This window comes from Schistocerca piceifrons, chromosome 11, assembly GCF_021461385.2.
Source record: "Schistocerca piceifrons isolate TAMUIC-IGC-003096 chromosome 11, iqSchPice1.1, whole genome shotgun sequence".
Classification (NCBI taxonomy): domain Eukaryota; kingdom Metazoa; phylum Arthropoda; class Insecta; order Orthoptera; family Acrididae; genus Schistocerca; species Schistocerca piceifrons.
The window spans coordinates 55,656,115-55,670,664 of NC_060148.1; the positions used below are offsets into that span (position 1 = coordinate 55,656,115).

General features: G+C 36.3%; 1 protein-coding gene across 1 annotated transcript in view; it reads left to right on the plus strand.

Annotated features, from left to right (window-relative positions):
* Positions 1–281: 281 nt before the first annotated feature.
* The window catches only part of LOC124720514 (ras-related protein Rab-18-like), a 74,118-nt gene continuing 59,849 nt past the window's right edge, over positions 282–14,550 (plus strand). The window contains exons 1-4 of the mRNA XM_047245873.1: positions 282–408; positions 499–606; positions 709–826; positions 9,874–10,065. Of these exons, the coding sequence (XP_047101829.1) occupies positions 539–606; positions 709–826; positions 9,874–10,065 (378 nt within the window). The 5' untranslated portion in view covers positions 282–408; positions 499–538. The remainder of the gene's footprint in view (positions 409–498; positions 607–708; positions 827–9,873; positions 10,066–14,550) is intronic.

Genomic DNA, 14,550 nt, shown 5'->3' on the forward strand with positions numbered 1-14,550 from the left:
AAATTTCAATGTGTATTACGTATATCTATTTGAAAGATGCACGTCATATCCAACCAGAAAACAGCCGATATGGGATGAATGGATGCCAACTGCCCGGTATAATTTAAAAAAAAAAAAAACTGAATAGAAACGAGGTTTGTGCTCACACGGAATAAATTTAAGTTTTCCCTCATCAAAATAACTGAATATGAGAAGCAATTGGAACATTTATGCTATTGAAAATATCATGTAACTTTCAAAAATCTATTTCTTGTTACTTTTGCAGTTTGCTAACTTGTGTTGTTCAATATGGTGGTATGTGAATTCGTGTAGTTCGCGAATATGTTGTTTGGACGTATTAGTTGCATTTGACTTCGCAAGACGACAACTGTTAATTCCATCACACTAAGGATCGTATCTTCGGATAATGTAAAGTGAACTGTTCTTCATATTCGTACCTATTTGCTGTTTGGGAAACCCTTGATTGTATTTGTTTCTTTTTTATTTTCGGGTTCTAAGTCTTCGTGACAGTTTGACGTGTGTATAAAATTTACGGATAATGGATGAGGAAGTTCTAACTACTCTGAAGATACTGATAATAGGCGAGAGTGGTGTTGGAAAATCCAGGTATTTTTCTCGGTGACAGGTTGTTTTTATGTTAGTGATACCTGTTGTTCTTGCATAATACAATAAGTGAAAAAGTACCATTTTTTTAATGTTTCTCCACAGTTTATTATTGCGTTTTACGGACGATAATTTCGATCCTGATCAACCATTAACAATTGGCGTGGATTTCAGACATAAGAAACTAAAAGTCAACGGAAATTGGGTAAAGTTAGCAATATGGGTGAGTAAATCTGACTGGTATTTCACACTCTTATTTACATTGCAAGTAGTAAACTCTCATATGCGGTTCAATGTGTAATTATCGATGTAGTTTTCGCACAGATGGGCCCTGATATAATCGGTATGAATATGAAAGTGCAATGAGTAGTCACTTCGAATAAAATTGCCTTGTCATTTGGCATTTTTTTTTTATCACAAAATATTTTTTTATGGGATTAGCCCTACCTCTTTTTATCAAACTTTGTATTAAATTAAAACTGCATGGCAAGTTAGGAAACCTAACCCTTCACTCATTCCAGCTTAAGTTTGTGTGGGATTTAGAAGATGCTTGTCTGAATTGTAAATAGGAATAGATATTACTGAATTAAGAATCTTTAGTGTCCATTGTTCATACAACATGAATTAGGCTTCGTCTTTAGGCACATATCATTTTGAAAACTGTGGTTAATGTGTTCAATGAATAGATACATTTAACGTCCAAGCAATTTGTAAATACCATAGATATTAATATAGCCTAGTGAGTATAGTGTTAAACACAAACTAAAGTCACTAAGTTGAAGAGTTACCACATAAAGCTATTATATAAGATGTAAATGGAAATATTGAGTAAAGAGTCATTCCATGTCAAATCAACACACCTATTTTACCTCACCCTCTTAGATTTTGTTGAAAGTTGGTATAAGTATAGTGGGCACTGAGACTAAGAAAAATACCAAATTTCAATTTTTTTTATCTCAAACCATTCCTGAAATATGGCTATGTAAACTTTTCGAAAACCAGCCAAAAATGTTGAACGGACTTGTTTTAAATTGTCCTAGGAGCTGCCCTAATTGAGCTAGAGAACTGGGAAAGATGTCATTTTGCATGCTCTTTCAAGGATATGCAACAAAACATAGCTTCTAATTAATAACCTTTTTCAAAATACTAATTAATATTTTGATTTAATTTTAATTTTTTTTACAAAAAGTATATAATTGAAAATTTTCAAAATATTTCCATAACTACTTCACTCTACTGTAAATCACGTGGCAAAATATAAATCTTGGATAATGGGTTCATTGTTTAAAAAAAAAAAAAAAAAATATTCTGGACTCTTGTGTTTCACTAACGGCCATAGTTTGACCAAATTGACCTTTAAGAAACAGGAATTTCTTTAAAATATACTGAAAGGTAAGTAAAAAAAGTATTAGAAATATCAAAACATCACCTTATTAAACCAAAACTAATCGGCATATTTTATAATTAAGTTGATTGCTTATTTTAATTTCATACAACTTCACTAACAGTATATTAACTGATGTAACAAAAACAAGAAATTGAGTATTTTACTACAAACTGAAATAAAGTATGAATAAGTACAAGTATTTACATAATAGCTCTGGTCCATGATGTTTGAAATGGAACTATTAAACAAATTAAATACGTAATGCTTGTTTTTGAGTAACAGGTATCTGTACATAGCTAAATTTAACACAATAGGTACTAACAATAATTTTGAAACAACTTTCTATAAAATATACATTACCACTAACCTGAGACAAAAATTAAGTTTTGAGTTGTAAGCAGTTTCCCAATAAATTGTCTTGAAACTTCACATATTACATTTTAATAAAGCTGACTGGGTTTGGTTTACATAACTTTCATTAAGAATGTATGTTCTCCCTGTCGGAGTAAATGGATTCACTTTTGTGAGAACATCCACAACTGACACCACAGGACATCTGCATGTGCAGGATAAGAGAATGACTTAGCTGGTCCACATGGATGAAGAAAAGTTATTTTCACTTCATCAAGCTCTTCGTTTTTTTCTAAAATGTACCCAAGCCACCAGTTTCTGCCATATACAGTGGTGACATAGCCTGATACATCTTGTAACTTCAGTTTGTCTGGTGATGTAGTTACTTCCCTCTCCCAACTGTGCATATTATCTGAGAAGTATTTGACTATTAATTTTGATGTAGTGTTGGGAATGAAAGCGTGAAATTGCTGTGTTCCTTTGATTGTCAATGCCTCTTCAAGTCGGTTTAAGAATATTTCTGAAGCAGCGTAGTCTTCTTGAGTGGAATATGCAAAATCAACATTTGTGATATTATCTACTGCCCACTCAAATAGATCTCATACAGTTTGGATCTGATTTTGGTATGGCCTTTGCAAACTTGCACGAGCTACCAGTCTCTTTACTGAACCCCCTACTCCATCACAAGGCCCTTTCCCATGTGCTGTGGCTGAAAAGTGCCACTCAGCTTTTATGTTGAAGTCTTCCTCATGAAGGCAAAGGTTCAGGAAGTTTTTCTTATTTTTATACTGAGCGGCAGAACCGCCAGAATAATAGTACATCTTTTTTGGAATCTTTTGAAATTTGTTAGATATGAAATTAGCTTCTTTTGAAAGGTGTAAAGTGCAGTTGTATTGTGCTCCAAGCAATCAGAAACAATGACAAAGCTCATATGCTCAAGTATGTCTTCCTGTTTGTAATATATAGGCTAACAAAAAAATGAATGGTAATCTGTTGTTGAGCTTCATCCTGTAGAACTATAGTATAATTTTCTGAAAAATAACACATGACAACAAATTCAGATTCCATAAGGTTTTCTCTTATGGAGTTAAGGAATGTTCGTTGTTGCTTGGCAATGAAGTCATGCCAAATCAAAGTCGACATCTTACTACAAAATAAATCTATGAATTCTTCAGAAGTTTTCTGAACCATTTCCAGATTACATCGGTCAGCTGACATCCACTGTCGGAACTGAACTTGTTCAATTAAGTTTTCATGAAAAGAGTATTTTAAAATTTTATGTTTGACAGTTTCTCCTGGGCAGTATTCAGTTTCCCATGTTGCAATCAACTGATGATGGGTTGAAAAGCATTTTTGCATTGCACTGCTTGTAATTGTTTAAGCTGCTGTTTGTTATGGTATTTAGTTTGGCATTTTCTATCATTAATTTTATGTTTTTGTGAGTTGTGCACATGCAGACAGTGTGTGTGCTACTCCGGCCAGCTAATAAACAATGGTTTGGTCTCAACTCAGCATATTTAGAGAAACCTATTTTTATGTTTGGAAACTTGTCTTTAAATGTCACACAATATTTAATACCTGGCATTGCCCTGCTAACTTCATCATTTCCATAAAAATGAATGTACAGTTTTGACAGTTCCTGTTGGTAAACACTTCCCTGGTTTTGGGTTTGGACCTTCCATGAATCCTTACTGTTTCAAAATTTTTTTGGACTGCCGAACAATGTAATTAGGAGCATTAAATTCCCTCATTATTTTCCTGGCACTCCACTTTTCAGGTAAACTTGTAAGAATCGTTAGTTTTTTTGCTCTACTTACAGAATTTTTAAAGTTTCGTTTAAGATTTTCAAGAACGGATTCATCAGTATCTGACAAAGTTTCAGGAGCAACAAAAGGTTTACGTGTCATTGATGAGATTTTCTCACTCTTGATTTGGCGTAATGCCTAGGTGTTTGTTTTCTCTTGTCAATTGGGAATGACACAGTTCTTGAAGTGTTGTGTTAAATGTTTTAACAGCTACTGAAGTTGGAGTAAAGTCAGGGTCGTGGTCTCGGATGATTCACTGATCCAGAAGATTCTTCTTAAACACTTTCATCACTGATGGGCTCTGGTGTAATTTCCAAGTTGGTTACATCTTTCCTACATTTATCACAAATCTTGGCATTTGAGGAAATAATTTGGGCATCCATGTTGTGACATTTCTCAGTTTTTTCTGTCTCCAATAAAATGATTTGACTTCTTCAGTGGATTACAACACTGCACTCTTACAGCACTGCACTTTTTACTTGGTTCCATATTTATACAAAAACCACTTATAAACTGTCCTTCAAAGTATAGATTTACTTGAAAATGAACATACAGACTGGTCAACACAGAGGTAACAATTGATTTGCACTAAAACAACAGTGCACAACAATTCTGTAGGCACACAAAGCCTTAGAAGGTAACAATGCAGACTATCCAACAATGGCTCCAGCCTCTGAATTATTGTACAGACATCAAGCCCTATGTATACGGCCCTCTGACGTACTACCTTAAAGGTCGGTTTGGTCAAACTAGGCCCGTTAGTGAAAAAACAAGAGTCCGGAATAATTTTTTTAACAATGAACCCATCATTCCACATTTGTTTTGCCATGTGATTTACAACAGTATGAAGTAGTTATGGAAATATTTTGAAAATTTTCAATTATGTACTTCTTGTAAAAAAAAGTAAATCAAAATATTAATTACCATTTTGAAAAAGGTTATTAATTAGAAGCTATGTTTTTTGCCTATCACTGGAAAGAGCATGAAAAATGGTGCAAAATGACACCTTTCCCAGTTCTCTAGCTCAATTAGGGCAACTCCTAGCGCAATTTAAAAAAAAGTCAGTTCACACATTTTTGGCCAGTTTTTGAAAAGTTTACATGACCATATTTCAGGAATGGTTTGAGGTAAAAAATTGAAATTTGGTATTTTCTTAGTTTCAACACCCACTATAAGTATACCAACTTTCAGCAAAATCTAAGAGGGTGAGGTAAAATTTTTATTTAAAGTATATTGATTTGACATGGAATGACTCTACCGTGATTAAATTCAACTTGCATATAAATATAAATGGTGCACAACAAGCATTCTTAAGATAGTGGACAAAGGTTTTATTTTACATGCCAAGGACAAATTATACATGTGTTAATTGACAGGTCTATCTATTAGTGGAATTTTTTGACTGACTACCCCTTTCATGCCATTATTTTTTTACAAACTGTACACAGGTTTCCTATGGTCAGCAGTCTGAGCTTACTAAAGAGATGGTGCTCCCTAGGACCTATTCTAAACATTATGCATAATGTTCTTTCCTGTATTTTCAAAACTTTGGTAGTATGAAACATGGAATGATCCTTTAGTGATGTGCATGGACAATTGTGAGAATTGATCTGCACAGAGAATCCAGTGATATTATTTCTTCTCTCCATTCCCTTCCCCCTCCCCTCTTCTAATATGCTACAGCCACTCTTTTGGGGATTGCCAGTGTTGGAGCATGGTGCACAGTTTAATTTTCAGACTCTTTCTTTATTTTTAAATGTACATAAGCACAATATTGTGCTTTGTTGTTTGGAAATTTGTTCCCTTTCTGGTACCCAAAATGAAAAATTTTATACTAAGACACACAGATATTTAAATTTTTAAATGGCGGAAACTTACTTCCACATGGGCACGGCAGGAGAAGATGCAGAGGATAGTGTTTCTTTTTGATAGAAAAATTCACACAATTATAGCTTTCGTCCATTAAGGCCTTTGTCAGCAAAACGCGCACGCGTGTCTGCAGTCTCAAACAACTGAAACCACAGTCTGAGACTACAGACGTGTGCGCGTGCGTACGTGTGTGTCTATTGCTGACAAAGGCGTTAATGGCCGAAAGCTATAATTGTGTGAATCTTTTTATTGTGCTTGTTGCGACTCAGCTTCTCTATCTGGTGAGTAGCCACTTTCCTTCTCTAATATTGTTACATTCATCATGGATTTTCCATTGTTTATTTATCACTGATGTGTTTAAAAAGTGTACCATTAATTTCTGTGTCATAAGGTCAGAGCTTGTTAAGTAAAACATTTCTTTCTTCTCTCAGCACATCATTCATTGTCTTTATGATTGTTCACATCCCTCTAATTTATCATCATCTGCACCATTATTGCCAGTGTTTTTGTGTTTCTCATTTAGTGCTACTGGAACTTCGTAATGGAAGTCCGTTTCATTCTGAAATTTCTTGTTTACGGTCTCAATTCATAATGTGTAATAAAGTTGTTAAATTGTAGGACTCGCCAGTATGAAGTGGACATGGATGACTCCTACACTTAACATGTTAATGTTGTCAAGTGACTAAACATTTCTGTTCATGTGTTTCAGCCCTTTATTTTTTCGTAGGTACAAGAAAACAGACCAAATCAGTTTTCATGATGAACAGTGTGATGGCTGGGAGAGGCGCAATTCAGTGAATTTTGTACTATCATTTTTTGCTGCTAAATATTTTTTCTTTTGTGTAATTGGTACTATAAATATGATTGGATTGACAGAGAACATCAAATTCCTAAAAAGGGCAGCTTGGAATATGGGGAGAGTGCCACACTAATTGGGGCAGCGGTCATTAAAACAAAGGTGTTTTTCGTTGCAGCAGGATCTTCTCATGAAACTTCAATCGGCATATTTCTCCTCGGAGTGTGAAAATATTTTGCTGGCACCCACCTACATTATGAGAAATCAGAGCTTGTGTGGGAAGAAATTTTGATATTCCAATTAACAGAAGTTCTTAAGTTGTGTGTAATGCTTTCTGAATTCATGTTTGTTGTAGAAACTGTGATCATTTAACACACATTTTGTGCTGGTTCTGAAACTGGATAAGGTGCTTAATGATTGCTAGGGACACCACCCTGTAAATTGTTTTACTGTCCCTTGTGGAGGCTAGTTTTTTACCAAGATAGTGGTTTTTTGAATTTTAATTGTGCAAAAATCTTTCTCTTTGAGCAAAAAAACTTGGCTTTTCAATTGCATGTTTAAGTAAAATAACAAGTTCTGATGTGGGAGGAAAATAATTTGGATATGGTGAATAATGTGATACATCTGTATATTCTTCGAAGTATTTCTGTTTGTGCCAAGACAGTTGTTTAATTTTGTGTTTGTTGGATTTGTGTGTAATGGCATCAAAAATTTGCATTTCTGTTCTGGAGCCTGTTCATAACAAATGTGATTATGATCATTCCATCGAAAAAGTGTGAGGGGGAGGGGGGTGGTGAGTTTTGGGTGTTATTGATTTCTAGTCCTAGTCTGATGCTTAATGTATATGTAAATAACTTGTCGAACTTTTTGTTTCTCCATCCAAAACCTGCTATTCCTGTAAAAGCCCTCTTAGTTACTGGTTTTTATTTTGGTAGTGCATTTGTGTTGTTAATGACAAGAATATCAAAGTTGAAAATATTTTCCTCTTGTCACTCATAAATGTCTAATGGTGCCAATTCTAGGGTAAATCTTCACTGAGGAAAGAAGTGTTTGTTGCCGTGAAGCTTGTAATAAGGATAATGTGTAGTGTCCACACTGGAACCTCTTCTTGTTTGAGTCATCTGGCTGGAGACAGCAGTTGCGTTTGAGGTGCTTGCTTGGGTGGATGTGTGCACGTTTTTCTTGTCTGAGAGGGAGACAGTGAAGTATTTGTGATGACCACAATTGAAAGATTGAGAGATTCTCATTGGCTGTAGAACACCATAAATGCACTTCAGCCAGGGCTTGCACACTGAGTGTTAGCATGTGGCATTTTTTCTTGAGGGCTACTAACAGAAAAAATTTCCTTATACAGAATAGGAAAAATAAAAATACCAGTTCAATCAGCCACCACACCTATTTCCAAGAAACTTTATACATCAGCTTTCACTTATATTGATATTCTAGAAACAGAATCTATTGGGAAGGACAAAAATTAAAATTTGTTTTACTATTGAATGGAGAAATTTAGAAACAGGACACACAAACCAAGGCAAATGTTCATCTGTTGAGCCAAATAACGAGCGGAAGATAAGGTGGAATGACAAATATGGGTAACCCACATTTCAGTAGATTACCTCTTTTGACTAGAAATAACAATACCTATGGGATGAATGTTACATACTTATTATGATGTTGATGAGTATCTGAACAAAAGTGTGGATTAATTGTAAGATCTCATCCTGTCCCACATATAATTTAGTTTCTAAGAAAACTATTCCCTAAATGTATTATACATGTAGTGCACGTGATTCTTTTTTAAATCTTGCGCTAGGCGTGATATTCTAGTTGTGCTAGATCCTGTATAGTTACTTTACTATATGATGCATAGACCAAAGAAAGATGTGTGAATGGGGCTTATAAGTATCATAGTCCCTGAGCATATTAGCATTTATTGTTCATATTTTTATGTATTAACATACACCGTGTGTTTTAAACATCATTGTGAAAAGGATAGATTGTTACTCATCATAGAGATTACATGTTGAACTGTAGACAGGCACACAAAAAGACTTCCATGTAAGATTTTGAGCAGTCTTCAGCAGTCTGGCTGGAGTGTTTTGTGGTAGCAGCTGTGTGTGAGGTACATGTTACAGTGAATGTGTGCATGTTTCTTTTCTGATGCAAGCTCTGATATTAAGTCTTTTCATCATGCCTATCTGCAGCTCATTGTGTAATATTTCCAGCGAGTTGCAATCTGTCCTATTCATAATATTATTTGTATTCTGACTTGGACACTCTGCTGTGCATTTTGTCATATCTATAGCTCACGGAACCTGATATATTTGATGCAATTCACGTGCAGAATATTGATGCTTATTTTTGTTAGCTGTTTGAGATAAATGGTATTTTGTTCAAAACACTGAACATTTTCTGATGTTGCAAATGCCCTGTCTTTAGCTGAAAAAATTAGTGTTCATGTGCTGTCATGATTTCCATATCTTTATGGAAAAAACAATTTTGATACTAAGTGAATGAAAATCAACCAATATTGTAGGGAAAGTCGTTGAAGGGTACCAGTAAAGAAGTTGCCTTGAGGAACTCTGTGTGAAATTGTTCTGTTATTTTCATTTCACTGTCATTACACTTCTAATTCATCTTACGAATGTCATTTCAGGTGATTGTGTCTGTGTGTGCTAGCATTATTCTTAAATATTTTGTACCCTGACTCTCATTCTGTACTTATGTCACGGGTAGTCAACCAGTCAACATACTTACCACACACTTTTCTATCTCTATTAGTAGTAAAATTTTCCAACCGCCAGTTGGTTCCATAGGACTGGTGATGTATAAGGTAGGGAAGTAACTTCACTGTATAAAATTTATAAAGCTAAATCACATATTAATAATTACTTAACAAATACTATGTCAAAATTTTATGAAAACCTAATGAAGTTGTTTTTAAACCACTGCTGCCCACCATGAAAGCTGGAAGGCCCACTAGTGGGCTGTAGGAAGCAGGTTGACTGTCGCTGACCTGCATGATCATCCTCAGAAATTACTGTGATGTGCTCCATTTTCAGGATACGGCAGGCCAGGAGCGGTTCCGAACCCTCACGCCGAGTTACTACAGAGACGCACAAGGTGCCATTCTAGTCTATGACATCAGCAACAGGACATCATTTGATCGGTTGGAGACGTGGTTGAATGAACTGGATTTGTACTCAAACAGACAAAACATTGTTAAAATGGTTGTCGGAAATAAGATAGATGTGGTGAGTGAACTGCTTTAGTGACTTTCTCCCAAGGAATTCGATGTTTTGAAAGAGTGGCATCCAGAAAAATCTGAACAAACCTTCCTAATAATTTAGCATAGTATATTAGCATAGTATAAGACACTTTAAATTGTTGACATCTGTTGTTTTTGTAGCAGACTTCAGTAGTAGTAGTAGTAGTAGTAGTAGTAGTAGTAGATGGCATTATTTGTACACGGAAAAAATGTTAGCTAAACTATGTTTATACAGGGTGACTTCCCCCGCACAAGTGTTTACATACTCTAGGCATTGATTGATGAGTATATGGAGCAAAAAGGTCTAATGAGCTTTTGCCTGCAAGTGCATAGTTTCCATGCTACAGAACATTTATTCAATAATACGTTGTTAGAGAGACTGCAGTGTAATATGCGCTGTACCATGCAACCACAGTTTCAGTATGTGGTGGAAATGGTTTCCATGCGCCTCAATACATACTTGTAGGTGCTGTAGCATGTGCTGTCTCACACGTTCACATCAGCCAGGCTGCATCTGAAGAGTGTCAAAGGCTGTACGAATATGCTGCTCCAGTGTCTCCACATCTGGGATAGGCTCTGCATACACATGCCTTTGTAATGGCCCCATAACCAGAAATTGCGTGGGTCGAGATCTGGTGACAAGCAGGCCATGCAACTCTACCCCTTCATCCAGTCCATTGACTAGGAAAGAAAAGTTTGAAATGCATCCGGATGTTAACAGTGAAGTGGGCTGGAGCATCATCATGTAGCAGCCACATAGCACTTCAAATCATCAGTGCCCCTTTTTCCAGCAGGGGAGGCAAAGTCACCAACAAGAAATGCCGATAGCTCCGGCCTGTTAGGGGACGTGGAAGGGAGAGTGGTCCCAAAATACAGTCACCAGTTATCCTTACCCACACATTCCCGCTGCGCTGATGCTGATGATTTGCTGTCACCATACTGTGGGGTTTTGCATACTATCCCACAAATGACTGTTATGAAAGTTTAAAATACCACTCCGTGTAAATGTGGCCTCATCTTTGAATAGGATGGATGACATAAATCCCGGTTGCCTGGTGAAGAAACCAGTGACGAAACTGCTCCCGATGTGGAAAGTCTGTTTCTAGTTAGCCCTGCACAAGCTGTAAGTGATAAGGTTAGTAACAAATGTCATGGAGAATGTTCCGTGGGGTCATCTTTGGCTTACCTTGGACTGGCCTGGTACTGACATGGTGGTCGCCTTCCACAATGATAACCACATTTTCCTCCAAGACTGGTGTCCGAATATTTCAGCTGTATTCTTCACGATTTCCTGCTTTCTGAAACGATGCTGTCTCAGACAAATGGCAAAACACTGTTACATCCTGAGGTCATTGTCGGCAGGGATGTGTCTCCTGACACAACCTTGCTACCTGCCGCCCATTGCCATTTGCCTTTCCGTAAGTAAACACCATGTTACCAAGCTCTCAATTTGAATACAGAACCATTGTATACAGTGCTGTATCACATTCACTACAAGGTGAGTAGTGCCACCCACTAGGAGGAAACCTTGCGTACTTTAGTTGTGGTTGCATGATATGGCATGTATTAGACTGCAATCTCTGTAACGAAGTAGTATTGAATAAATGGTCTCTAGCACGATAGCCGTTCATTTCCAGACAGAAGTTCATTAAATCTTTTTTGTTCTGCATCATCTCATTGATGAATCCTTAGAGTTTGTACATGGTGTAAAAAAATTACCCTGTATACTTTCAAAATTAAATGTGCAAATTGTTTATTGTAGATAAACTCGCAAAATAATATTTTTAAGTAATGCAAAGACTATTTTTACACTGATATACTAAAAACCAGCATCAAAGGCATGATGCTAAAGACTTACTCAGTCCAAAAAGTTTATAGACTGGATTAATAAAAAAATAGAGAATTTAAGGTGGTGGTTTTAATGCTTCAGGTGTTCTACATAGTCTCATCCACTTGAGTCGAGCACACAGAATGTTCATACAACCACAAGAAACTGTCAGAAATGTCCTTTTTTTTTTTTTGGGAAGTTGTTTAACTTGCATGTCACACAGGCTTGGATCTAGTTATCAAAGCATTGATGCTTCATCGAGTTTGTCATTTGTCATTTTGTGGTAGGTTTGAATTGCTAACACAAAATCTGGTCGCTCATGATTATTGTTTTCCCAGAAAATAATTCTTTGTTTCATATTCCAATTGAGTCATGTGAGGCCTCCATGTTTTGTTGTTTTTTGTTTGGGAGTCGAGGTGTGTAGGCAAAAATTGTGCACACACTTTTTTTTCTCTTCAAAATATTCTGTAAAATGTCTTGAGCAATTGATTTAGAAATGTTGCTCCATTGTAACTTGACATGATGGCGTTGAATCACAATAGCTGTACATCTGTTGTACATCACTACTAAACACTGCTAACTGACAAGGGACTGGGCGAATGTGCATAGTTGTTACTTCAAGCTGCCCCTGTAGTTACTGTGCCGATGTCACTTGCACACTAGTAATTAAGTCAGTCTTGGAACTTTTTGGATGGATAGTGTAAGCAAAGTAAACAGTAAGTTGTACAAATATGATTGTAATTGAATTAGCTCTAATACGCACCACCAGAAACAGTTCTGTGATCAAACTGTACATTTTTTCCTTGTACAGGGTGTTAAAAAAGTATTGCACATGTTGAGATGTAGTGAGATCCAAAAAATTAAAAAAAATTCCAGTAAACATTAGCTCAAAAATGCATACTTAGAGGCAGTTTCACAACTGCGAAGATGAAAAAATACTCGTAGCTCATAAAGTATGCATTTAAAAGCCCATGTTAACTGGACACGATCATTCCCACACACGTATTCGGGGGTGGGTCAGGCAGAAATATCCTCATACAGAAAGAGGATCATTAAATAAACATACTGATAGCTCTGCAATGAAAAATGTATTTTTTATATAATCTCCAACTTCTGTGTTCTTCTTCCAACTTACTAAGCCTTCTTATACTCCTTGCAAAGAATTCATAATTGTGGTCTGAAAGCCAGCTTCATAATTTTTTGTTCACATCTTTGTAGCATGTTTATCTTCATGCCACACAAATGTTCTTTCCTAAAATAAAAAAGATAAAAATTTCGTGGGTCATGATCAGGGCTGTAAAAAAGATGATGTAGGGACTCCCAAACCTTTTGTCAGCAGTATACAGCAGCAGTTGTGCTATGCCAAGTAGAGCGTCATCTTGAAGAAACTTGTCTCTCCTCTGCCAACCGAGGCATTGCTCTCTTCAGTGCAGGTTTGACTTAGTCCAATCATGCCAGAGTAGTGCATGCTGCTTATGGTGTGGTGGTCCTCCAAAAAGAATTACAGATAATTGGACTACTGGCTCTCCAAAAGATGGTCAACATGATCTGTCCATCCAGTGGCTGTGTTTGCAATTTCTTATGCACATATGATCCAGCCTGCTTTCACTGAACGCATTAACGCTTGGACTCGGGCTCGAAAGGATGTATACAAATTTCATCACAGGTTAAAATATTGTCCAAAAATTATCACCTCACTATTCCAATGATTTTTGAGCTCGGTGCAAATGCGAAAGATATTCTTTGTGATAATGGTAAGCTCTCTAAGAGCCCACCTTGCACAAGTCTTACGGTTGGTTTGTTTTGGTTGCTGAAACTTGTGGTGCCAACACTTACTCAACATTCTCATCACTTTATTTAAACTAAAAGTTTCTTATCTTTTCAGATAAATGAATTATTATGGTCTTTGAATACTGAGGTCTGTACTACTAGTGGATGCCAGGAACAGTGATAATCAGCTACACTTTTATTTTAAAATTTTTCCATCTCTGTATAAAAACTTTCAGGGTCTGTGCAACAATCATCACATTGTTGTTAGAGAGAATGTTGTGGATACTTGTCCATTTGACAAAAGTAAGTCAGAATGCTTAACTCTGTTCTTAAAAATTACTTTCTATGAGCACACACACACATCATTGGATGTTACGTTGATGTAAATATTAATTGAACAAATGACTGATTCTCTTCACAAGTTTGGGTTCAGGTTGGGCTCAGGGCAGGCCAGTCCATATCAGAAATGTGTGACAATAATGCTGACTTGTATATTTTACTCACCAACTGGTTAGAGCCCAGGACCATACTCACAGCAGTCGAAATCTTATTACAAATCCAACACTACATGTCGTACATGTTACGAAAATACAGTAAAAGAACCAGAATTAAATTCAAACAGTACAGTGCCAATACACAATGACTGTGTGCGAAGCAGGCAAAGATCAATTTGACTGAAGATTTGCTACACACACATCACTGAACTTGACTTTGGCAGCTTTGGAAGGCAGCTTGTCCCAGGTGACATCAAATGACTACCGTATTTTCTTGAATCTAAGCCGCACCTGAAATTTGAGACTCGAAATTCAAGGGGAGAGAAAAGTTTTAGGCCACACCTCCAAATCGAAACAAATTTGGTCCATTGTAATATGA